This window comes from Monodelphis domestica, chromosome 7 (assembly GCF_027887165.1).
Source record: "Monodelphis domestica isolate mMonDom1 chromosome 7, mMonDom1.pri, whole genome shotgun sequence".
NCBI lineage: Eukaryota > Metazoa > Chordata > Mammalia > Didelphimorphia > Didelphidae > Monodelphis > Monodelphis domestica.
Genome location: NC_077233.1, coordinates 148,263,591 through 148,290,838, shown reverse-complemented (window position 1 = coordinate 148,290,838; position 27,248 = coordinate 148,263,591). Strand labels below are relative to the sequence as shown.

Genomic DNA, 27,248 nt, shown 5'->3' with positions numbered 1-27,248 from the left:
ATTGGAACACACCTATATTGTACCCACAGATCAAAATCACTAGATTACTTCAAAATAATTCAATTATATGTGGAGTGTATTCATATGGTTAAATCTGGGCCTCATATTTTTTTTTATAACAACTCTTTGTGAATCCCACAGAAATAATCAGCATCAATCATTTTTCTAACTTGATAATTCTCTAGTTAATTTTCAAGTCACCTAATTGACCATAATAACCTTGACTAGAATGCATTCTATAGACTGGGAATAATTTAAAAAAAAGATCACGGTATCAACAACTACCTGATACTTACATTAACAATGATATTTAAAATGCTAGGGTTAGGGACTGGACCTGTGATTTCATTAATATCAAGAACTCCTGGGTAAGGAAACTCTCTTTACCAGTGCAGGTTGGTACCTTTTCTGCAACTTACAGTCTTAGAGAACTGCTTAGAATATTAAGAGGTTAAAAAACTTGCTTAGGTTCTTAGTAGATCTCAGAGGAAGGGCCTGACCCAAGATCTTCCTGGTCTCAAGTCAGCCTTCTATCTACTTTGGGGGAGTTAGATGGCACAGTAGGTAAGAGTTCTGGACCTGGAGTCAGGCAAACTTGAGTTCAAATTCACCCTTAGAAACTTACCAGCTGTGTGACTCTAACCTCAGCTCACCTCATTTCCTCATCTATAAAATGTGCGCCTACAAGATAGGGCCTAACTTCCAGGCTTGTTAGGAGGATTAAATGCGATAATATTTATGTAGAGCTTTGTAAATTTAAAAGTGCTACACAAATGCTAGCTATTATTATTACACATTATGTTTTACTAATATTATTATTACACATTGTTTTTCCTCATTATTTAAAATGGTATAATTTGAAAATTTTCTCTATGTCGCTGTAGATTATCAGCAACCTGAAAAAAGCATGCCAAAGTCAGCAATGCCTCGACCAGCTTCCTGGCCTTGATTCTGCAGTCAAAAAAATAAGATATATCAGGATCAATGGTAAAGAATAAAATATACTCAGCTTTGTTTTCCCATTCAATTAAACAGGGAACTGTGTGGGCAAAGGGGCAGAAAGAGAAGAATTTTCTCAGATTTCTTTCTCTAGTCTCTCTTCACTCTTACTCTTTAAAGAAGGATGAGACTCATTGGATCACCCATAGGAATCAGGGAAGAGGTAATTTCAGGCATCACTCAAAGGAATAGTGGCAAGAAAGGACAGGATAAGGTCTTGGGCTTGCAAGTCATATCATTTGTCTGGAGTATAGCATATGTGAAAGGGAGGCAGAGGAGTAGGGCCAAAACTATGCAATAAGGTTGAAAGAGCAGGCTGGAACCAGATTGTGGCAGATTTGAATGCTAGTCCAAGGAGTTTTTGTCTTACATAGCAAGCTCTGCAAGGGTTTTGAGCAGGAGGGTGGTCTCATCAGGCCTCTACCTACTCTGAAGGATACATTGGAAAAGGAAGCAATTAGAGGCAAAAAGACTAGTTGGGGGCTTATTATAGTAGTCTATGCAAGGAAGAAGTGAAAAGGTTGTGAATTTGGGTGCTAACTATGGTGGGAATAGGGAAGATGAGAAGTATGTGAGAAATATTACTTAGCTATAGCTTAGCTAAAATCAAGACTTCACATATGATGGAATGAGAGCTGTGGAAAAAGGAAGGCACATTAGCTTAGCTTAAATTTATCATAGGACCTTAGATTTATAACTGGAAAGGTTCATAAATATCATCTAATGGAATCCCTTTATTTTACTGATGAGAAAACTGAGGATCAAAAAAAGGTAACTTTTCTAAGGTTACAAAGGTAATAAGTAGAATAGCTAGTATTGGAACACCTAAAGTTCACCAATAAGGAATCAAACACCCTTTCATTGCATACAATCTTTATCCAATCTGACAATTAGTTAAGTGCTGTTCCATTGTAATGAAATGCACCAAGGGTAAATTTGGATAGAAAGAAAAGAAGCATAGAGTGTTTGGGAGATCAGGCATGGGGGGAGAGTTCTTGACCCCACTGGGTCAGCATCATGCTCCTGGGACCCGAAGCAGAAAAATGACTGCTGAGAGAAAAGCCAGGAGATGAGTTTCTCACAACTTTGCCCAAGGCAGGCCCTGCTAGGGTAGCAAGAGCCATGCATAGGGCATATTTGTGGAATGGCTTCTATAAGTCAATTAACCTTGTTTCTTACATCTGTATCACAGGTAAGACACAAGGAAGCATACTTTACAGAATCCTAAGTTAGAGTTTTCTCTATGAGTTTCTTTGATTTGAGGGCAAAGTATTTTAACTTGGGTCCTTGGGCAGACCCACATCAGAAGGCCAATTTTCATCCATATAAAAGTTATTTAGTAGTTTCTGGGCCAGAATTAAATGGTGTGTGTGTGTGTGGTTGGGGGGGGGGTGACTTCCCATCATAGGTAAAACAGCAAGTAGTTATGACTCCTTGGGTTTTACTTGATGGAAACACCATAAGGATAGTCTCTAAGGCCATCATGTCTTCAGGTCCTTTCATTGCTGCACTTTTATTTTCTTGTACCTAAAAAAATAGGGACAATAATGTGACTGGGTGAAGGTGAATCCAAAGGACTGACTCCAAGTTGATACTGAACAATGAGTTGATTCTTGTTTCAATGCAGGGTTTGTTGTGGCACAACTTCTAACTTTATTTCTAAAGGACAGGAGACATTCTTTTGAGCCAGACAAACTTTAAGCTTTTGTTCACACTGTAGCCTAACTAATTAGGGTCCTACAGGTGACCTTTGTTTCTGTTGTCACCAGTTTATGTCCTGCTTATTCCAACCTTTGCTCAACATTGTTTCCTAGTCCTTCCCCCTCCCCTAGAGGATAGTGTTCAGATCCTATATTTCTTTTGGGGATCAGTTCAAGACACATATCCTGTAACAAGTTGTCCATGACAACACCTTTCTATGATGCTTTTTTTCCTTTAGTTTATATTTCCTCAGAATTCATATACTATAGAGTATATGTCTATATACTAAAGGCTTGCTAGTTTATTATCTTGTAACTATTCTTTGCCTGTTTGATATGTGTGTGTGTGTGTGTGTGTGTGTGTGTATTTTAACACCTTCAGGAAATCTTTTTTCTAATTTTTTAAATTAAAAAAAATTTGATTTTGAAATATTTTTGACTTTTGATATATTTTCTTTCCCTCCTCACTGAAAAACAAATTCTGTATAGTCAACGAAAACAAATTCTCTCACTGGTCATATCCAAAAATATTTCATTCTGCACTTTGAGTTGTATACTTTTTTTTGGTAGGGGGGGTGTTATGCCTCCTCATCAGTTCTCTAAAATAAGAATATGCATTCCTCAAGGACAACTATTTGTCCCCTAGTACCTAGAATAGTGCTATGTGCAAAGTAAGTACTGAGCAAATGACTACTAGAGGGCACATTCCCATAGAATGTCAAATATGAGGTCACTTCAATGTTTGTCTTGAGGGAGAGAGGTAAAGAGTATCTGTGACTATTCCCATGGTTATTGAAACTAAGGGTACTTTGAGGACAAAGGCATATCTAGTGGCCTCCTGCATAAAAGAATTCTCTCCTTGCTGCCTGATGGTCTGAAAAGTGACAGCTAGTGGTGGAAAAGAAAGCAGGCTTGAAATTTGAGTTACTTGTCAGCAGTCACTATTGCTCTCAGGGTTCCCTTGCCATTGGACTCTTCTTGGTAGTTATGATGCTGAAACCTATGTAGATGGGACTTCTCATGGGTAGAAAAACCGTATCCAAAAGCATATGCATTCTAATGCATAAAGAGATTGATTGACATCTTCATGCTACTCCCTAAGTTGGCACCATTTCCTTCAGGTTTCTTTTCATTCCAGAAAATAGCCTCATAATCTTGAGGTTGTAATACCTTGGAGCTGGGGTGAAAAGAAGACTTTCTGGCTTTCTTAATGAAATTATTCCACTATATTATTTGCTGATTTCCTAAAGCACCTCTAGTCCCAACTATTTGACTATATCATTGAACCACAGAATGTCACCTGGAAGGGATCTTAGAGATCATTTATTACAAAGATTCTTCATCTTTTTTTTGAAGATGAAGCCTATGGATCCTTTCATACCCTTTCAGGATAATTTTTCAAATACATAAAATGAAACACATAGTAATACAAAGGAAACCAATTATATTGAAATAAGTATATATATATGTACATATATATATATATATATATATTTTTAAGTTCACAGACCTCAGGTTAAGAAACTCTAGTTCAATTCCTTTTACAGATAAGGAAACTGAAGCCTATAAAGAAGTGACATACTATCTTCTAATATAATTATATAGTTATATAACATGTTGTCTCATCTCTCCAATGAAACTGTGAACCTTTCTAAGGCTATTGCTTCTGGTGATCAGTTGTTCTTATCATTCACAGTAATAAGAATAAGCATATATGGTGATTGCTTACTGATTGGTCAGCCATCTTAATGTGTTAGTCTGCTGTGCTTCTCCTTAGGCTTAGTTTAGCTAACGTACATAAACTTGCATAATTTTAATCTTGATGAGTTAGTGCCTCTAGTCCCTATAGTGCAGTGATGGCAAACCTTTTAGAGGGGTGAGTGATGTGAGAAATGTCCTCAGGATAAAGTGGAGATGGTGACTGGAGCAGTACAGCCCATTATCCCTCTGGCTTTCTAGTAACAAACTCTTAGCAAACTCTGTGCTGGGGTGATGGCACACCCCCTCTAGTATGCATACCATAGGTTTACCATCACAGTTATAGTATGTTGATTGCTCTTTCCTTTACCTTGTCCAATCTGTTTATCATGCTTGAGCAGCAGGTAAGAATTGGATATTGTTATCACTTTTTGTTCCATTCAGAGCCAAGGATCTCTGTCTGGAAGCTTCTTAGTATCTATTCCATGTAGAGTTGATGTATTGAAATGTAGGTTCTTTGATTTATTTCTCATACATGGACATTCTAGAGGGCCAACTGTTTTTTTCCATTAATTAAAAAAACCAAAAAACTAGGGATGTGGGAGAAAGGGGGAAGGAGGAAAAAGGAATATTACCTGAAAGAGCTATAATGAAAATAAATTAAAATGGATCTATGAAAAATCAATTAAGTGCTTCCTATGTATTAAGCACTGGGAAGACTAAGAAAAAGGAAAACCTGTCTCTGCCATTAATAATACAATATAATTTAATCTTGATGTGATTTATATTTTTTATGAGAAGAGTTTCCAGACTTTTGGCTCTTTCTGAACATTACTGAAACAACCAACATCTTTTTTTGTAGCATATTCCTGAGAAGATTTGCACAAGACTAGTTATTGCTACCACTAATCAAGCAGGCTGGATTTATTTAGCAAAGAAAAATATCTATTTGCATAAAAGTAGTCCATTTTGTAGTAATTTCATTTCAACTATATTCTTGTCAGTATATAGTGCTAGTGAGACCAAAAGCCACAGGTTGATCCCTGTGGTTTTTCCTTTCTGCTTAGCTCAAATGCCACCTTCCCCCCAAAAGTCTTTCTTCATTTCTCTAGCCAAAACTCATCGCCCTTTCTCAGAAATAAGATAGCACTTTGTTCCTATTACTCTTTAAGTCATTCCTTCTATTATAGTCTTTTAAAATGTGTATCAGTTTAATACTTATCAATTTATTAATTAATTAAATGTATCAATTTGATACATATACATAAACACAAACACACGTGTACATGTAATATCCACAACCTTTAAACTGCAAACTCTATGAAAGCAAGGATCATCATTTAAAAAGTCTTTCCCTAGCATGGTACCATGTATACAGTAGGCAATTATTGAATGAGAGAACAATTTCTATAAGGGCCAGTTACATTTTCAAAGAGAAAAGCTTTTTATCTTGAATCATTATATTCTTAGTTCCAGGCAGTTCTCTAACAAAATATTTGTTGCCTTTAATGGGGACCAGATGCCAGTGTAGTTGGCCCTTTACAACCTATCCATTCTACTGCTAAAAAATTCTCAACTTCACATAAAGACAGTACATTTTTATCTTTAGTTTTAGAAATAGAGCTTATATTAAAAATATTTTGATCCCAAATCCATCTATACCAAATTAATGTGAAATCAATTTTGTTTTCCTTCTTTTCTTCCTTCTTTCCAATACATCAGTTAATCCATGGTATCATTTATGTGGATTCTTCTTCTAATGGTATAGATTGCAACCCATCTATACTTTTTTGGGCTCTTGTCCATGTTCCCCCCCCAAATCCTCCAATTCAATGAGGGAGCATTTTCTCTAGATCTAGCACCAATTTAGTCCTTTGGATGTCCTTTAACTCTTTCCCATCTACTCTTCCTATCATTTATCTCCTGGATATTTTTCATGCCACTTCTTGTGGACGTCACCTATGGACAAATAATACACCATCTCTTACACCCACAATTTTGTTCTCTATTGCTTCCTGTGAGACTACAGATATTGATTCTTCAGAGATTGTGGGATCCTTCCTTCATTTCCTGACTAGATCCCATATAGCACTTTGATGGTACAGAGGACCAGACCTCTGAAAAACCTTTCACTATCTCAGTCTATATCACACTGCAATCTACCCTTCCTCCTTACATTTCTGATAATACCTCATTTCCCTTTTGCCCATCTGGATTTCAACTCCTCATTACACCCCTAAAGGAGAGAGCTTGGAGTGCCTTCTCCACTCCAAATCTTGAGTCTGTTGTCCCCTTCTTCCTAACAACAGGAGTCCAGGCCAATTCATACCAACTCAATTATGGTTCACTTATACCACTTTAATGAAAAACTACAATCCTTCCAATAACAAGGTGGACCAACAACAGTATTATCTGCTTACTACATCAATCTAAAAACTATTATCTTATTCTCTTGAAGATGTATTCTCCACACTTCCAGGGATTGCCAGCTGCTCTGCCATTGTGCCTTCTGGACCAGGAACCTTTACCATTTGCCCTGCAGCTTCATTATCTTATATGATTATCTCTCCCAATTAGACTGTAAGCTCCTTAAAAGTATGAATGAAGGAGAAAATCTTTGAGCTTTATTTTTTCCATACATGCGTACAGCTTCTTAAATGTAATATAATATAATATAAACCATCAATAAATCATATGTTTCTGATTTTAAGTCATTTGACAGTGCCAAGAATTTTAGGGACAGAATTCTCTTTTTAAAAAATAATTTCTTTTCTAGATCTTCAAAAACTATGGCTGCTAAGGCAGTAGGGGTTATCACACCATTGGGGGAAGTTGCCAAGTTGTATCTCTACAAGGATTGCTTCCTTGGACTATGGCTATAGGAGCCAGGCTGGCAAAAGAGTGCCAGTGATATAGAGAGAGGAGCTGTTATTTCTGGGGCTTTTGTTTGTCTTTCTGTTGGTGTTTAGTGTTGGTAGTGTCAGGGATGACAGACCCCTTCATTATTGGGTTGCTCCCCTCAATGATAGCTTCAAGAGGCAAGGTTGGAAATAAGACTGGTAGGCTAGGGACAACTGAGATTTCTGGGGCTCTTGGGCTCAAGGTGTAGGCTGCTTCTACAAGGGTTTATGGGAAGGTGATAGTAAAGGGAAAACAGCTTTCTTGTTTTTCTAATTGTATCTCTAGTGCTTAGCATGGAATAAGCACTTAAAGCTTCCTTATTTTTCTTCTTCTTTTCTTTCTTTTCATGGACACATTCTATCATTGGAAAAGTATTTTTGTCTGAGCCTTTACCTGGACTTCTTCTGGAGGATTCCCCCCTGAGATTCTCTCAAACCAAGGTATTTCCTCACTGTGTTTGGATTTTTCCATGATTTTGCTTATAGAGGGAAGGGAGATTATACTTGATTTATGCTCCATAACTGGTTTGAACAGGACTTGTAAGATCCCAAGTATTGTAATAAATGGAATTCTGCATCAGTTCATGGAAGTCTTTCCAGTTCTTATAGAAATCAAGCAGTTCATCATTCTTTATAGCACAATAGTCTTCCATCACCATTATATACCACAATTTGTTCAGCCATTCCCCAATCGAGGGACATTCTCTCATTTTCCAATTTTTTGACAATACAAAAAGCACAGTTATAAATATTTTTGTACAAACAGAACCTTTTCCATTAAAAAAAATCTCTTTGGGATACAAACCAAGTAGTGGTATTGCTGGATCAAGGGGCATGCATTCTTTTAAAACCCTTTGATAGTTCCTTCTTTTAAAGGACCTGGGCCTTGACTGAGGGTTCCAGGACCTTTCCTAGTTGTGGTTACCACCTGGGATCCTTCCCCTCTGACACCAGGGATAGAGGATACTCCCATGCTAGGTTCCTACCACAGGCTTCAGAGATTGATCAGGCTGGATTTTGTCTACGGTCTTTCTTCTGAAACTTTGCTATGGGGTGCCACTGGACTCTGCCCAGAATGACCGGAGGCAGAGTACTCTGTTAGGGCTGGTTTGGGTTCTTGTTGGGACTGGGCCAATCTGTCTCTATTTCCAAGAAGCTTGAACTAGACCTATTGGGGATGTCCCAAGGCTCCCCCCTCAAGAGCTAGATTTAGGGAGTAGGTTTGAAAATGGCTTGCCCAGCTTGGGCAATTGTTTTCCTGCAACCATAGTCCTAGCCACAAAAGCAAAAATAATTAAGAATGGAACTTCCAAGGGAACACTGATTTCCTGTGATCCAGAACTAGCTGACCTATGGATTCTGCCTTCCCTCCTAAGACTTCCAGGAGAAGTTCTGGGTTCAGTCTGACCTCTCTTCCCTCTCCATTCACCTCTGCATCAGCCTTGATCCAGCTTGTCCGTCTACAGCTTCCTTCTCTACCTAACTCTACTCTGATCCTATGGTTTTGTTTTTAACTTTTAAAACTTTTTTTTTCAATTATATGTAGAAACAATATTTTTACAATTGTTTTAAGACACTTTGTCATTCAGATTCTCTTCTTCCCTCCTTCCTCCCCACCCCCTGAAGTAGTGTCTCATACCAGTTTTATAGTGCTTTCATACAATACATATTTCTATATTCTCCATGCCATGCCAGAAGTCATATATAATTAAAAAACAACTCATTTAGGAAATAAGGTGAAAGATGGCATTCTTTGATCTGTAATCAAACCCCAACAGTTATTTCCTTGACTATGGATAGTATTTTATTTTTATCATAAGTTCCTTAGGGTTATCTTGAAACTTTGTTTTGCTGATAATAGTTTAGTCCCTCACAATTGATCCTTGTACAATATTTCTCTTACCATATACAATGTTCTGATTCTGATGACTTCATTTTATATCAGTTCGTGTAGATCAGAGGCTATGTTAGTCCTAATCCAGGCTAACACTGGCCTCATGCTTCAAGCTTCTGGCTTTCTCCCAAGGTCTTTTTTGGTTTTCTAGACACCTTGAATTGCTAGCTCATCTCTTGTACAGATGCATTCATTCAACTTGCTGCCTGTCTCTAGTTGGGACTCCTAGGTCTCATAAGACATAGCATCATCACCTGCTACAAGGCTGGCCAATGCCATCAATTCTACCTTTAAATACTTCATATGTAGGTCCCCTTTTCTCCTCTGACACTGCTATTACCCTGGAGGAAGCCCTTATCTTTCAAAACATCAGGTCTATGTCACCTACTCAAATAACTCTAGCAACTTCTTGTTACTTCAAGGAACAAATATTAAATCTTCTGGGTTTTATAAAGTTCTTCATAACTTATACCCTTCCTACTTTTCTAGTCTTCTCATACATTATTCCCTTCCACATACTTTATCATCCAGTGACACTGGCCTCTACGATATACTCCCATCTTCCTGGTTTGCATTTTTACTATCTCCCATATCTGGAATATATTCTTTACCTCCTAGCTTCAAATCTCAGTTAAAATCTCACCTTTTGCAAGAAACCTTTCTTGGTTCCCTTAATGCTAATGTCTTCCCTCTTCCCTCTGAGATTACCTTATACCTACCTGTATTCATGGAGTTTGAATGTAGTTTCCTTTAGTAGAACGTAAGCTTCTTGTAGGCAAGGACTATTTTTCCCATTCTTGGTATGTTAGCATGATACTTAGTATTATTAATTTCTTAATAATAAATGCTTATTGACTGACAATGACATGGTAGGATTTGTATGAAATGATATATAGCAAAGCAAGCAAACAATTCACAATTGCTGAAATGAAAAAAGCTGAACTTTAATAATCAATCTCAGTTCTTGATGTAGCTTAACTGGGTTTTATACTAAGTGGCTTTCTGTACCCTTGTTCCACACTTCACTACTCCCCTTCTCCAGCACTTCTTGATGTTTTATGGGGGTGTTATTGCTTATAATCTTCCACTGTAAAGTTTTTACTGAAAAGTTTACATTTTAAATGAGTAATGCCTTTGATTGCAGTGTCTCTCTGCTTGGCAAAGAGATCAAATGTTTGCTGGCAAGGCAGTTTCTGGATTCTTGGGCTCTTCATTTTGGTAATCAGTTCAGTTAAATTTCTCTAGGAAATAATGATAATCCATATCAGTGTCTTTTCCTTGTCAGTCAATAAGAATTTATTAAACATCTGCCAAGTGTCAGGTATTATATGCATATGCTTCATGCACATTTATGATAGACAGCTGATTCAGAAAAAAATTCCACATAGCTAACAATTTTTTATCCATTAAGATATAGTCAATTTCCTATTTTTGGTGACATTAAGTTTTTATTTCATCTGCTTCCTTCCCTCTTCTTGTAACAAAGTATTCATTATACACAGGGGTTCAACTTCCCTTATAGTCTATAAGCCTTTGGCTCTTTTGTTTTTCAAGACTACTCATTTTCTAATATCTTCTTGATCCTGCTCTGTGCCTACCTATACATTGAAGTTGCCAAGGGTCAAAGTATATACTGACTTAGTTTGAAGGATCTTGTCAAATTCCTCTTGAAATTTCTAAACTTTGTCTTTTTCTATAATAGATGTTGTTTATAAGCTACAATTAACATCACTGGGGTTATTTTGCTTACATTCTTCATATGCATTTGAGGTGAAATGAATTAGTCAGTGAAATGATGTTCCTTTTGATATTTGAGACCTCAATGAAATTAACCCCATCAATTTTTTTTGAGCCTGTAAGCCCCACTTCTACTTAATTGAAATATATATATATATATATATATATATATTTTTTTTTTTTTGGTAGACTTTTGGCTTCCAAGCAAGAAAGCTGGATGGTGTAGTAGATAGAATGCTAGACTTGGGAGTCAGGAAGAGACCTGGGTTTGAGTATTATCTCTGACACTAAATTAGCTGTGTGATCATAGACAAGTCAATTAAACTCCTTGAGCCTTGGTTTTCTTATCTGAAGATGAGTTTGCCTAGATTGCTGCTAAGGTTCTGCCCAGTTCTATTATCTATGATCTTGTATCCATAGCAATATTTCTCAAGCCCTCTAATATAGTATGCTAACTCTTGTGTGGATCTCATATTTTATGTACAAATTCCTATAGGCTGGATTAATTCAACCCTGTGCTTATGTAGATGTATAACACTTGAACTGACTCAGATTAAATAGAACTGTGGATTACACTAGAACATCCTATAACTATGTTGACTTTTAGAAAGCATTTAGAACCCAAGAGATATCAAGGCAGAGGGATGGCCAGAAATGAATAGGGTGAACACTATATACTCTAACTACATCTGACTGCTCATATCAATTACACTCTTACCTTTGTCCTTTCTTTCTAGCTTAAATCAGTCAACAGAAAGTGGGACTGTACTGTGACTAAAGCAATTTCTTAATTGTAGGTTTCTTGATTGAGATATCCTGTTAACCCTTCCTATAAAAGTAATGAAATAAGGAAAAGTATAAATTCTATCCTTCAATAAATAGAATAACCTTTGTTAAAAGAGCCCTTTTCCTTCTACTGACAGTGTAAATTAGCAATTGCTTACCTTCAGTTAAAGAGCATGTTAAAGCTGGATTGTCTTATAATAGCTTAAAATTACATGGTTCTTTATGACTTACAAAGTACTTCTTACAACAAAGTAGTGAATGCAATGTACAGATCAGGAAATTTTTCAAGAAGATTTGGAGCAATTAAATGATTTATTGGACTATAATTTTACAACTATAAAGTGATAGGGCTGGGGCACAAATTCAGGGTTGCTTGTTCCAAATTCAGTACTGTTACACCACATGGCTTCACAAGTTTGGCAAGTATTTAGAATATAGAAGAATCATCCACCCCAAAAGAAAGGAAAGCTATGATCCTAGTACCACCTAGGGAAATTGTTGGGGATAATCTATAACTCCTTCCCACTCACCCTTTCTTTTTTTCCCCCATTTGTTCTGATTATCCTTTGGTGCCTTCTAGTAGCAATAGTTTATTTTGCCTAGTGGCAGTGCTTCCAGGAAAAAAAAGATTACTGTCTTAGTCTATAGGCTCACTCATCCAGGCTATGTGAATTGCAGGCCATCCCTCTGCCTTGATATCTTTAGTTATCACAACTCCAGTGACAAACATGGGGCACATGTAGAGAATCTTCCACCATGGCAATCATTCCCATATTCCTGAATATTGATAAAGGACTCTCCTTTGCTTATATGGCAGCTATGATTCTGGTGGCTGTACTTCTCAAATAAAAACCAGGGCACAGGATCAATCAATCAACAAGCATTTATTAAACACCTACGTCCCAGGCACTATGAAACCAGAAATATTTCTATGCACCAGAGGAACAAAGACAAAAATGAAACAATCTCTGCTCTCAAGGAGTCTGTGGAAGAGGAAGAGACAACATGTACATGTACACAATTATTTGAGGTAGTTTGCGGAGAGAGCACTAGGAACTGGTAAAAAGTATCAAGAAAGGCTTTCTCTCGAAGGTGGTATCTGAACTTTGTTTTGAAGGAAATAAGGTAATGGTGAGAAAGGAATGCATTTCTATCATGGGGAATAGCTATGGCAAAAACACTGAAATAGGAGATGGAATATTTTATGTGAGAAAAACCAGTCTTACACTGCCCCTTCCTCAAGTAAAATACAGATGAGTAGAATCACCACTCTGCTTAGGATTCCCATAGGTTCCATAACAAAACCATCTGTTTCTCCTGACAATTTTAACAGGGTAGCAGAAGATAATGTTTTTGCCTTTTTCAATAATATACTTCCTAAATGAAAATTAATTGGTAAGTTTAAGAGGACATGGCTAGAGAAAATGATATTGACAATGCCTAAAGTGCATGGAATAATTTCTAGATAATAGTACTATAGTCAGTCCAAGATTATAAAGTAAAAATGTATGTATGTAGTATTATACAAATGGAATATACTTAATGCCATATATGTACATATGATTTTTATATCAAGATTTGTTAGCAAAAACAAAGCCTGAGAAATCTGTAGAGGATGGCAAGTAAACAAAGCTTGGGAACTCGTGACTTTACTTCAGTTATAAAGAAGGCCTATAAATATTAGGATTTGGGAAGGTCCTTCATTCAACAAATATTTATACAACATTTACTCTGTGCAAGATCAAATACAAAAAAACATCAAGGCCCTTATCTCTGACTATCATTTTCCTAAAGGGCAAGTCATAAGCAATACAAGGTCAGACCCTCTTAGATTTGTCAAGTTATACAATTTAGTGAAAGTAAGACATGAATGAAAAGGAAGGTGAAAATCAAATTACTATAAGATCACATAGAACATTCAATTCACATTCTTCTCAGTATACGAAACTAGTTGTTTATAGTTTTCTTATCTCTGAAATATTCCATTTTCTTCAAATATAAGATTTCTCAATAGACTATAAATAGTATAGCTCATGTTGTTACAGCCTATAAAGTGCTTTTCTTACAATCCCATGATGTAGCTAGTACAGGTATTATTATCCCTATTTTAAATCTGAAGAAATGGAGAATCTGAGAAGTTAAATGAATTGCCCAAAGTGATATGGCTAAATGTCTGAGCTAAGACTTGAACCTAAAAGTCTTCCAATTTCTGTGCTTTTTCTGTTCAACCATATGATTTTTTATAAGAATGAAAAATATAATCATAAACAAATTCTCTGAAAATAAAACTCTATATACATAAAACATTTATACAAACATATGTATTACTGGTCAAAAGCTATGCTTTCTAAATATACATATATATTTATGTATAAATAAAAGTTTTGACAAGTAATTTAGTCTTACCCTTCCTCAACCCTTGCCAGTAAAAACTTGGGAAGGAAAGAAGGAAATGGAAACTAATAAACATAAAATCTGGGACTAGCTGTGTGTTCAAACCACTTATGTGTCTCTTGTGTTTATTAGCACAGATACATTTCAGAAAAAATAGTTGGCTTTACATACCCACATTAAAGAGCAGATAGAAGTTTGTCACTAGGCAACATTTAAATTCTAAAGTGCTACAGTTGAAACAAAGTGTTGTTTGGTAGAATCCAATTATTAATTTTTCAAGGTTGGGCAAGCCAAACATGACTTATCTGAAGAAATGTGATATTAGTCAGAAAGGTAAAAGGTTTGGAGAACTTTCTGTATTCTTTAAATTCTCAATACTATGCAAAATAGTTCTCCCCCCCCTCCCCCCCAACAGCTTTGATAGTTTAGGTAGCAGGGCTAAAGAAGCAAGCAGAAAACCTTTTTCATGTGTCCAGACAGCTCTTCGCTTTGCTTGATCCTTCAAATATGTCTTCTGCCAACAACAGTGAAAAGGAAATGTTTGCAGTTTTATAGACAAATTTCAGGCCAGGAATATCTATTTTCAACTTAAAATCATAAAATTTCAGAGCTGGAAAGGACCTTGGAGATCATCAACTCCAACTCATTTTACAAATGAGAAAACAAGAGACCTTTCTTAGTAATGACATAAAACTTTAATTCTCTCTATACTGCTTTCCAAAAGAAAAGTATTCAGGAATATATCTAAGGAATAGTAAATGTATATTTACCTGAAACTGTTCTCCCTAAGCAAAAATGATTTGCTTCTCAAGGTCTGAAGAGTAGTCCCACTGAGATTTCTGATATCCATTTGAATATTAATCCCTTATATTTGTACACTGCTCAATACCTTTCAAACATTACCACATTTGCATCTCATTTAACGAACCTTCTAATGAAGCTGGTTACTAAATCTAAAGAGCCTTAGAATTGGAAAACCTGAGTTTAAATCTGTTTTGACATTTAATATCCTTATAACTTGTCTCAGTTTTCTATTCTGTAAAATAGGGATAATACTTGTATCATTTATCTCCAGAGACAGTCATAACGAAAATACTTCATAAAATGTCATAAAAGCCTGATCTATTAGTTCCCATACTGATTTCTGCTTCTAGTAATCACAGAAAATGTAGTTATCATACCTTGATAACTTAGTATTTAAAATCTGAGTTGTTATAGGCCCATACAAATTTAGAATTGGAAAGGAACTTAAATAGCATCTAGTCCAACCATCATACTTTAAAGTGGGGAAAACAAGGGGAAGTGATTTGCTTAAGGTCAAAATAGTAAGTTGGCTTTGAGATATGTTCTTTAATCAAATTACTTTTTCCACTTCCTGCTGGGACAAAATGGTTTGAATGCCTGTACTTGAATAGTGTATTATATAGAATAGGCTAAGGAAAATGGCAACCAGGATCATCTTGGAACTTGAGAAGGGTTATTCTAAGTCAGAGGGCAAAATGCCTTAATTATATAGATACTATATCAATGTTATACACAGTGAATTGACTGCTTCAGCAAAAAGCCATAATTTCTTAGTGTGAGGGGTATATGGGGAAAAGACCTTTCTGATTTCACTGGTAATGAAAATGAAGCTTTCTATTGCTTTTAGTACAAGGGATCTTAACTTGAGGTCCAGGAACTTTTTTTTCTTAGTATTTTGATAACTATTTTAATATAATTAGTTTCTTTTTTAAACTATGTATTTTATTTTGTGCATTTAAAAACAATATTATGAGAAGGGATCTATAGGCTTCACTAGACTACCAAAGAAGTCCATGACACAAAAAGGGATAAGAAACTTTTTTCTAGGGTCAAATATAAGGTATATTTAGTCTTTAATGCCCCTCACAACCTGGTCCTAATTTACCTTTTTAACCCTGTTATATATTATTCTCCTCTTTTTCTATTACACATTCCACCTCCTAAAGGTGTGACTGCAACTTTATACTGAATATCCTCCATGCTTAAAATGTATTACTACTTAACTTCTGCCTTTTAGAAACCATTTTTTTTTCTTTCAACACTCTAGTTAAGTGGAACTTTTTACATGAATCATTTCTTGATTTCCCCAGCTTCTGGAATCTTTCCCCCTAAAAATTAATTGCTATTTATTCTGTGTTTATATATCTGGGTATATATATATATATATATATATATATATATATATATATATATATATATATATATATATGTACATGTTGTTTTGGCTAATAGGACATAAGCTCCTTGAGGGCTGAAAGGTTAATTTTGTGATTGTCCTTAGTACCTAGAATGTAGCAAATGCTTAAAAAATGTTTGTCTATGCCACAGGTTATGATTTATATATTATGCTAACATTTGTAGTGCTTTAAAGTTTACAAAGTACTTCATGTCCATCATCTCATTTGAGTCTCATAAAAATCCTTGAGAAAGGCTCAAATTAGATGGCCTTTCTAATTCTAGAGCTATGTAAGATTCTATGAACCTCAGAAACATTAAGTGACTTGTCTATGGTCTTATAGCTAATAGGATTTCAGCCCAGCTCTTCCTGGCTGCAATTCCAGGTTGCTCTCTGCTATGTCCCACTCTCTCTTGTTTTTATACAATTCATTTAACATCTGACCAGCCTGTGCTCAGATCCCCTGCTTCTCCTCTTTATAAGTGTCCCTTGCAGCTTCAAAGTGAGCTAGATTCATAGACTGTTATAATTAGAAGGGCCCTTAGAAATCATCTAGTCCAACCCCTTCATTTTATAGAAAGGGAAACTGAGGTCCACAAATGTTAATTGACTTTCTCAGGGCCACACAGTTATTAAATGGCAAATCTGGATTTGTGAACTCAGATTCTTGAGGTAATAAATAATTACCAGCAGATCTGGAATTTGATTCTAGGTCTTCAGATCTTTTGCTGTTCCCATTACACCAAGTCAAGAAGCATTTATTAAGTACATATAATGTGTCAGGCTGTGTGTTAAACCCTGGGTATACAAATACAAGCAGAAAGAAAGACAATCCTTGCTCTTAGAAAGCTTACATTCTAATGGGGAAAGAAAACTAATGAAAAGGCTGGCTTCAACATATATTTATTGATCAGAGTTATTAAATCTTACAATTATTTTATAATACTGCTATTGCTGTGTAAATTGTTCTCCTGGCTCTGCTCACTTTACTTTGCATCAGTTCAAACAACTCATTAGATCTTTCTGAAACCATCCCCTTCATCATTTCTTATAGCATAATAGCATTTCATCACATTCACATACCATAATTTATTCAGTCTTTCCTCAATTAATTGGCATCTTCTCAGTTTCTAGTCTTTTGCAATCACAAAAAGAGCTTCCATAAATATTTTCATGAGTCTTTTTCCTTTTATCTCTTATCTGAGAGAAAGACCTAGCAGTGGCATCACTGGGTCAAAGGATATACAGTCTATTAGCTTTTGGGGCATAATTTCAAATTGCTTTCCAGAATGGTTGGGGAAGAAGATAATTTGTAATTGAAAACAAAATAAATTTACATTAAAAATATTTATTGAGTGCCTCCTGCAAAGCATCATGCTAGCACAAATCTGTGCTAGCACAATGTTAGGCATTAGAGAAACAAAACAGTCCCATACTCAAGGAGCTTATGCTCCATAGAGGAAATTCAATCTATATGGTGATAAGCAAATATAAAGCAATTTAGGGAGACTTGGTGGAGAGAGGAAAAATAGAGCTTGCAGGAGGATGTAGCACCTGCACTGAAGGAATGAGGATGAAGTCCTAGGAAGTCTAAGATAGTAAAATTGTGAAAATTCATAGGTGCCAGGTTGAGGAGTTTGAATTATATCCTATGGGACATTTGAAGCTACTGCTCCTTATTTAGGCTTGAGAATGACACAATCAGATCTATGCCTTAGGAAAATTAGTCTAGCAGATGACTCAAGGCAATAAGGTAGAAGCAGAGACCAATTTAAAAGTGGAATAGTAAGAGTGATACCATAACCAAATTAGGGGAACACAGAATAGATTACCTGGCAGATCTTTGGAGCAGGGAAGAATTTATGACCAAACAAAAGATAGAGAGTTTATTTTAAGATGCAAAATGAATAATTTTATTAAATCAAAAAGGTTTTGTACAAACAAAACTAATCTAAGACTAGAAAGGAAGCAATAAACTGGGAAAACATTTTTATAACAAATGTCTCTGATAAAGCTCCAATTTCTCAAATTTATGAATATGAATTATGAATCAAAATTATGAAGAGCTAAGTTTATATATATATATATATATATAGAGAGAGAGAGAGAGAGAGAGAGAGAATATAAGTCATTCTCTAACTGACAAATGGTTAAAGGATATGAACAAGCAATTCTCAGATGAAGAAATCAAAATAATAATCATATGAAAAAAATGTTCTAAATCACTCTTGATTAGAGAAATGCAAACTAAAACAATGCTGAGGTACCACTTCACCCCTATGAGACTGGCCAACATGACAGTGAAGGAAAGTGATAAATGTTAGAAGGGATGTGGCAAAATTAGGACACTAATGCATTGTTGGTGGAGTTATGTGAAGTGATCCAACCATTCTGAGGGGAAATTTGGAACAATGCCCAAAGAGCTCTAAAACTGCATTCCCTTTGATCTGGTAATGCCACTACTCTGTCTGTATACCAAAGAGATAATAAAAAAGAGAAAAAGACCTACTTGTACAAAAATATTTATGGCTGCTCTTTTTATGCTGGCAAAGAATTGGAAACTGAGGGGATGTCCATCAACTAGGGAATGGCTAAACAAATTGTGGTACATGTTGGTAATAGAATACTATTGTGCTATAAGAAATGATAAGCAAGATGACTTCAGAAAAAGCTGGAAAGATCTGCCAGAACTGATACAGAGTAAAATAAGCAGAACTAGGAGAACATTGTACACAGTAACAGCAATATTGGATGATGAATATCTGAAAACTTGGCTATTTTCAGCAATGCAATGATCTGGGACAATTCTAAAAGACATATATAACAGAGAATGTTATCCACCTCCAGAGAAAGTACTGTTGGAGTTGTCTCTCACATTAATGTATTTATGGGTTGTTTTTTTTGTGGCATTTTGGTCATGTATGAGTTTGCTTTTATAACAATGACCAATACAGAAATGTGTTTTGCATGACAATAAAAAGGGAGAATAGTCCGGATGGGGTCCTCCAAGTGGAAAGAAAGGAACAGACTGACAAGAAGTTGTAGAAAAAGAATCTTTAGCACTTGGCCACTGACTGAATATTGAAATGATAGTAGCAAAAGAAAAAAAAGTGCTAAGAATCTGCTAAAAGGGTGTTGAGTATCCTCAACTGAAATAGGGAAATTTGGGGGAGCAGGTTGAATAGTGGAGGTGATAAGCTTTACTTTGAAGGTACTAAATTGAATATGCTGTTTCAGGCAGACACAAAGGAGGAGTTCAGGAGAAAGACTGGGGTGAAGGTGCACATCTGGAAGTCAAAAATGATAAATTAAAAATGAAAAGAAGGCCCTCTGGGGGAAGAGGGCCAGGGAAGGAGAGATGAGAAAAGCAGGAGACATCAGGGTCATGAAAACCCAGAACAGAGAGTATCTAGGAGGACTGACCTCCAGGATTAATATAAATTCTGTTTGGCCTTTAACTTTTATAACCTGACTCCTTCTTACCTCTTGTCTTCTTACACCTTTCTCTCCTGCGGGTCCTCCAAGCTCAGCATCCCAGTGAAAACTGTCTCTTTGAAGTTCCTGGATTAATACTTATGCCGACTCTTCATTTTCACTGGCTTCCCCTATGTTTAGAATTCTCTCCCTCCTTATCTCCACCTCCGGGTTTTCCAGATGTCTCAGATAAAATCTCACCTTCTGCAAAAAGCCTCTTCGGGTTTCCCTTAACGTTAGTGCCTTCCCTCGGTTTATTATCTCCAATTTCTTGTCTGTTCATAGGCAATTCTTTGCACATTGCCCCCTCTATTCCAGCGGGCGTGAGGAAGGAGGAAATTGTCTTTTTACCTTTCTTTGTATCTCCAGTGCCTAGAAGTGCCTGGCACATAGTAGGCATTTTAGAAATGCTTGTCGAGTTCGAGCATGTAACTTTGAAAAACTTGTGTGGATATCTATTTCATGTAATTGGTAAAAAAAAAAAATTTTTTTTAAATCTAAAAATCTTTGAAAAGAAAAGAAAGAAATGCTTGTCGACTTGCCTGCGGGGTAGAGGGGAATGGGGAGGACCGATGCTCGTGGAGAGGCCCGAGAAAAGGTCAAGTTGGATTTTGCAGTTAATCAATGGGAACTTCGGAGGTAGTGGGATGGTGAAGCCGGCTGTCAGATTTCAAGTGGCACAGAAGTCTATGAGGAAGTGAAAGTAACGAGCGTAAAAGACTACTAAACCCTGCGGGGGACGGTTCTTCCAGATGTCTATAGGCTAGAAATTGGAGAAGAAACCAATACATCCAGGCATCCGAGGCGGGGAGGAACTTCCGAATTAAAGAATTCCTCCTCCTCCCTCTATTCCCTTCGCCTTTTCCCTCAGAATTTAGCATCTTTTTTTCCCTCAAGGAGCTAAATTCTGTTGGCTAAATTCTAAGTCACGCGTCAGAGCCTCAGCAGCAGGTTCTACAGCATTGGGCTCCAAAGCCCAGACAAGAGACGTTTTAGAAAAGGATTGTGGGAGGCTCCTCCCACCCAATTCCGCGCGCTTGCGCCAATAGGTAGCGCGCCTGCGCGGGAGGTAATGCGCCTGCGCCTGGATGGGCTAGGACGCGGCCCTATATGGAGGAAGGAATCTCAGTTGCCGGAGTCTTTCAGAAAGAAGGAACGGTACGGGGCGGAGGACGACGGGGGTTGGGGTGGGGTGGGGGATTGCGAGGTAGAAGTTGCTGTCATCTCTTGACCCGGTGACGTGGGCCTCTGGGCTCTTTCCTGCCCCGTTTTTCTGTAGCTAGACATTCCCTTTCTCTCTTCTTTTCATCCTGATGGTTTGGATCTGTTTTCAAAGCCACCAGCCCATCCCTGCTGCCCACCTGGCGCGCCCAGGCTCGTCCCCTACATAGCTGGACCCAGTGGTTTAGGGAATAAGGACAGCAGGTGGGAAGTCAGGGAAAGGTCAAGAGTTTAAGCCTAGTGCACTAGAACCCCGCATTGGAAAACAGGATTCTCAGCAACCCCAGAATACAGCCTGTCAGCCGGCCCTATCCTTGTGCAGTGGTGCTGTCACTGCCACCTGGAGGAATCCTGGAGTTCTGGGTGTGAGGAGGTTGTTTGTGAGGACTTTGGAGCACGTTGGAGACTGACTAGCATGCCCTGGTTCTAGGGAGCCTAGGCTAACTTGTCGGTAAGTTTTTACTAATTGTACATAATGCTTTGTAATGTATAGACAAATATCAGATAGAACTTGTCATCTCTGCACTAAGTGATGACACTCTTTTTCATTGCTTTTCTTAATTCCCTGGGTATCTTGCCTTTCATTTGATCATTTTATTTGACAGATGTACTCTTCTACATCAGTAATCAACACTGTGAAGGTTACAAAGATATTCCTGCACTCAGAGATCCTATCATATAGGTAGTGTGTAGCTGAGGGGTGGGATGATAAGCACACAAATAAAACCAGGATGAATTCAATATGGGCAAGTACCCAAAGTACCAGCAAAGGACTATAATATTTTAGAAAAGGGAAGGAGGGCAAGAAAGTTTTCATGAATGGATAGAATTTCAACAGGCTTAAGGATACAGAGCCATGGAAAATTTGTATAGGCATTGAGTGATTTATATTAAAGGAGTTTTCTCCCTCATGTGTCCTCTTTCCTATGTCTTTCATGTCATTTGTGTGTACTCTTTCAGTCCTTCATTCTTCTTGTTTCTCTTTTCACTTCTTTCTATGTCTCTTTATCTCTGCTTTCTAGGTTCTACCTCTGTTTTTGATGTGTTCCCAGCCCCTAGGGCTGTAGAAGCTTCCTTAATAATCAAAATTAGGTTGAATGACCCTTTCCTGTTCTCCCCACCCCTGCAGATACTTAAGGAGCTTTTTTGGGCCTTGGCTTTTGGGAAGAGGCAGTATTTGATAGAGAACTTAGTTTCTTTTACTCTCCCTTCACCAAAGGAACTGAAGTATAAAAGGGAGAGAAGGTCCTGAAAAGTTGTTCTTTGTTCCTGATCAGGAAGGAGTTGGAGCCAACATCATTTTTGAGTGTACTTAGCCAAGGTTCAGGTGTCTAGCACATAACCCACCTGACCCTGGGAGTCAGCCTCTGAGATTTGTAGCAAAATATTTTTGCTCAATTAACTAGTGCATGTGAATCTTGCAGAACAGTAGGGCCTAAACATCTTTTTACCTATAGAGTTATGTGGCTGGCTGATATCAGGTGTTATATGCTTGTAGGTTTGGATCAATTAATAGTTATAATTGAGGCTGAGTATAATTATATATTTAAGTTCACATGGACCATATACAGAAAGATTATTTATGTGAACCACTGTTGAAAAACTTGGAAGCTTCTGCCCTAAGGAGACTGACTCTGTAGCATCTTCAAATCCTAACTAAAATCCCACCTTCTATAAGAAGCATTTCTGTATCCTCTCTAATTCTAGTTTCTTCCCTCTGTTGATTATCCTTAATTTATATTGTATATAGCTTGTTTGTACTTAGGTATTTTTTTTTACATTATCTCCCCCATAGGACTATGAGTTCCTTTTGCTTTTACTTGTAAACCATCACAATCTGGCTCCAGCCTAGCTTTTCAGATTTAATCCTTCACACTCTTAAAGTACTTAATGTACTTCATTCAAATGGGTCTACTTGCAGTTCCCCAAACTCTGTATCCTCAACTTTTGCACAAGTTTTCTACCTATAAAGCATTTTTTTTCACTTCTGCCTCTTAGAACCTCTGCCTTCCTTCAAGACTTAGTTTTAGTTGTCACTTATTTTAATCCTTATACTTGTTCTTTCTCCCTCCCACATTATTTTCTATTTTTTTTAATGTCATATTGTTAAATTTAAGCTTCATGATAGGGACTGTTTTTCATTTTTCTTTTCATCCCTGTGGACTAGCGCGGTGCTTTGTATATAATAGATGTTTAATAAATGCTTGTTGAATTTAATTTAAACAAATAATATAAATCTTCAGCATACAGTTTAAGAACCTCAACTAGTCAAGTAAAATAGCATAGGAAAGTGATGGAAGCTAATAATAATTCAGTTATCCACAGTAGTACTTTTCTTTCTTTCAAAAAATATCAGTTTATTTGTTAATATTAATAAATTAAATAAATTATGTTTATATATTATATAATAAATTAAATAAAAATAAATATTAATAAATTAATATTGATAAAAATAAGTTTATTTATTAAGGATCTACTATGTGCCAGGTACTGTGTTAAGTGCTGGAGATACAAAGAATGGAAAAAAGATTGTTCTTGTGCTCATAATATAATGTGAGAAACAATATGCAAAAAAAAAAATGTAGAAACAAGCTATATACAGGAAAAAGAAGAAATAATCAATAGAGAGAAGGCACCAGAATGATCAGTGATTAGGGCAGGCTTCCTAGAGAAGTTGGGATTTTAGCTGGAACTTGAAACTACAGAAACCAGGAGGTAGAGATGAGAGATGGAGTCTCGTTTATGGAACAAGGAAGCCAGTGTCACTGTTATGAAGAGGATGGGTATTTGTATTTGGGAGTGGGGTTGTGAGGGTGAACAAGAGCAATGGATTGTAAAGAAAGAAAATGAAAAGGTATGCGTTTGGGAGGAGGAGGAACAGTAGGTTAGGCTTTGAGCATCAACAGGGAATTTAATAATTAATCCTGGAGGTGATAGGGAGCCATTGGAGTTTATTGAGTGATATGTTTGGACTTGATCTTTAGGAAAATCACTTTGGATATACTGTAGTAGAGAGAGAAGATATACTTTAGTAGGGAGAGACTTGTGGCAAGCCAACCAACCAGCAGGCTATTGCAATAGTCCCGTCATGATGTGATGAGGGCCTATGTACCAGGACAGTGGCAGGAGCAAAGGAGAGGAACTGTATTTTATTTATTTATTTTTTTAAACCCTTACCTTCCTTCTTGGAGTCAATACTGTGTATTGGCTCCAAGGCAGAAGAGTGGTAAGGGCTAAGCAATGGGGGTCAAGTGACTTGCCCAGGGTCACACAGCTGGGAAGTGTCTGAGGCCAGGTTTGAACCTAGGACCTCCTGTCTCTAGGCCTGGCTCTCAATCCACTGAGCCACCCAGCTGCCCCCAGGAACTGTATTTTAGAGATATTGCAAAAGTGAAATTGTCAGGTTTTGGCAATGGATTTAATATGGGGGAGTTGGTTGAAAAATAGGGTATGGAATAATTGAAGATGACACCTAGGTTGAGAGCCTGAGGGACTAGGAAGATAGTGATACTCTCCTGAGAACAGGGAAGTTTGGAAGGGAGAAGAGTTTAATTAATGAGTTTAGTTTTGGACATGTTGAGTTTAAGTTGTCTACAAGACATCTAGTTCAAGATTTCTAATAGGCGATTGGAGATATGAGCCTGGAAGTTCACCTTGAAGTTCCGGCAGGCAAGGTAGATTTGAGAATCATTCAGCATAGAGAAGATAATTAAATCCAGGGGAACTGATAAGTTTACCAAGTGAAGTAGTATAGAGGTAGTAGAAAATATGACTCAAGACAGAGCCTTGTGAGACACTCATGGTTAATAGGTATAACCTTGATGAGGATTCAGCAAAAGAGACAGGAGTAATTTGATAGTTAAGAGAAGAACCAGGAGAGAGTGGGTATCTTGAAAACCTAGGATAAAAAGAATATTAAGGAGGAGAAAATGATCAACTGAGTCAAAGGCTGCAGAGAAGTCAAGAAGAATGAAGACTGGGAAAAGGATCATCAGATAAGAGATTTTTTGGTGTGCTTTTTAAGTTTAGTACTTAAATTATTCAGTATAGTTGAGCCATATTTTATTGCCAATTAATACTGAAGAAACTTGTTAACTTGATTCAGTCAATTCAACAAACATTTATTAAGAACTTAATGTGTTCTTTACTGTTTTTGTGCAGGAGATACAAAGATAAAAATATCCCAATTTCCTTTGAGTTTTAATATTTTATTTAATAATGTCATTTGTTGTTTTACTTGTAGATAACTGTGTCAAATAGTTTAGTGACTTTTGATATATACATATATATATATATTTTTTTCTCAAATTGCTTTCCAGAATGACTGGACAGTTCACAGCTTTACTATCAGCATTCTAGTGGGCCTGTCCTCTCACATCCCCTACAACATTTTCCCTTTTTGTCATCTTTGCCAATCACATGAATATGAAGTAGAACATCAGGGTTATTTTAATTTACATTTTCCTAATAATTAGTAATTTGTAGTATTTTTACCCCACATAGTTATTGATAGTTTGCCTTTTTTCTTTTGACAATATTCTGTTCATATCGTTTGACCATTTATCAGGAATAGCTTTTGTTCTTATATAGTCATATTTGGTTTTTTGTATATCTTGGATATCAGATCTTTATCAGCAAAATATATCCTTTTAGTTAACTGTTTTCCTTCCACATTTAACTAAATATTTATATTTTGTTTATACAAAAAGTTTTTCAATTTTATATAACCATAATTGTTTTGTCTATTGTGAACTTGTATCCCTTGTTGGGTGAGAACTCTTACCCTGTCCATCATCTTCTTTACTTTATTTATAGTTATCTTATATCCATTTGGAACTTATTGTGGTATATGGTAGAAAATGTTGGTCTGGTTTTGCCTGCCAATTTTCCAATTATAGTTTTTTGTTGTTGGTGGTGCCAGTTTTAACACTATTTTGGCAGTACCTCACTGTTTTGAATGGGATGTTGCTCCAGTCTTTGTTTGAAAGGAATGGCATAAAATGACAAAACTTATCAATTACATTTAAATATTTTTTGTTCCCTACAGATGCTAATGTAGACTCTCCATAATTAACCAAGTTTATTTCTTTGCCATGGAGATCTTAGGTCATCACCTCACCTCCAAGAAGGTACATATTCTACTTTTGAAGTTCATGTTGGAAAACAAGAACTTTTTCCAGATGTGAATTTTGACAGAGGGACACCAAAAGATTGTGTTTAATTTAAGATTGAAGAGAAATGCTTTTAACTACTATGGAGAGCAAAGAAATATATTTTGCTCTTGTTAAATCATAGATATAGATATATTATCAAAGTGTCTCTGGAAAAAGCAGAAGCACAATTTAAAGACAAGTCTTAGATTTAAAATGATTTATACTCACAATTTTGCTCATATCCTCATCTATGTATGTGTATACTGATTCTCCTCTGGATATCAATCTGAATGTGTTAAAAAAAATTGATGGATGAGTCAGATGATGATTTTAATGAGCTATGCTCCAAACTGTTGCGAAGAGTAAGAAAGAAAGGGGTCAAAGAAGGCCCAGGAGAAACAAGGACTCAAGAGGAGGCAAGTAGCTTTCAAACAAAAAGCAAATTGAAAAGGACCAAACTTCCTCCTAAGACCAAAATCAGCCATGTCACTACAGGAAAGAAAACGAAGCTGGGAGGTCTGGCACCAGGGAATGAAGGAAAATGTGAAGTTGAAGTCACTTCCCATGAAAGTAAAGTGGCTCCCTCTTCAGAAAGAGAGGAAGACTTGCTTGCACCTACACAGAAAGGGCCTATGCCACAACTGAGTCAACTAAAAAACCAGACAGGTAACCAGATAAAAACTCCTGTTTCTTACTAAAAAGTGTTCTGTTACTACTAATAATAATGTTGCTTCATATAAATTTTACCTTTGAGACTCTTCTCATTCTAGATTTTCTGTAGTAATATTTCACTGTAGTAATATTATATTAAAAATCACCATATTTGCATAGAAGTTATGTGGTCATGAAAATAAGCTATTCTTTTACATATGTCTGATTCTGAAATTCAGTAAAATTAGTATGACTGTTAATTAATTTAGAACAGAGAAAGTGTTTCTACTATGTCACTTGAATGTATCCAGGAGGAATCATATTCTTTAGAAATTCTTAATTATTTCCTTATTTCTCTATTTTGACTTTAATTTATCTTCTCATTCTGTAATTGTTTTCCCTTTACCATAATGCTTTTGGTTCTCAGGCAGGTGTACATAC

General features: G+C 36.5%; 1 protein-coding gene across 8 annotated transcripts in view; it reads left to right on the top strand.

The window, feature by feature from the left end:
- Positions 1 to 20,831: 20,831 nt before the first annotated feature.
- SLX4 (SLX4 structure-specific endonuclease subunit) overlaps positions 20,832 to 27,248 on the top strand; it is a 61,873-nt gene continuing 55,456 nt past the window's right edge. The window contains exons 1-3 of one of the 8 annotated variants that reach the window (XM_056805814.1): positions 20,838 to 20,940; positions 26,051 to 26,132; positions 26,652 to 26,822. In XM_056805814.1, the coding sequence (XP_056661792.1) occupies positions 26,789 to 26,822 (34 nt within the window). In that variant the 5' untranslated portion in view covers positions 20,838 to 20,940; positions 26,051 to 26,132; positions 26,652 to 26,788. Of the gene's footprint in view, positions 21,455 to 26,050; positions 26,823 to 27,248 lie in introns of all 8 variants that reach the window. The other 7 variants (XM_056805815.1, XM_007499082.3, XM_056805812.1 and 4 more) reach the window with 7 other exon arrangements.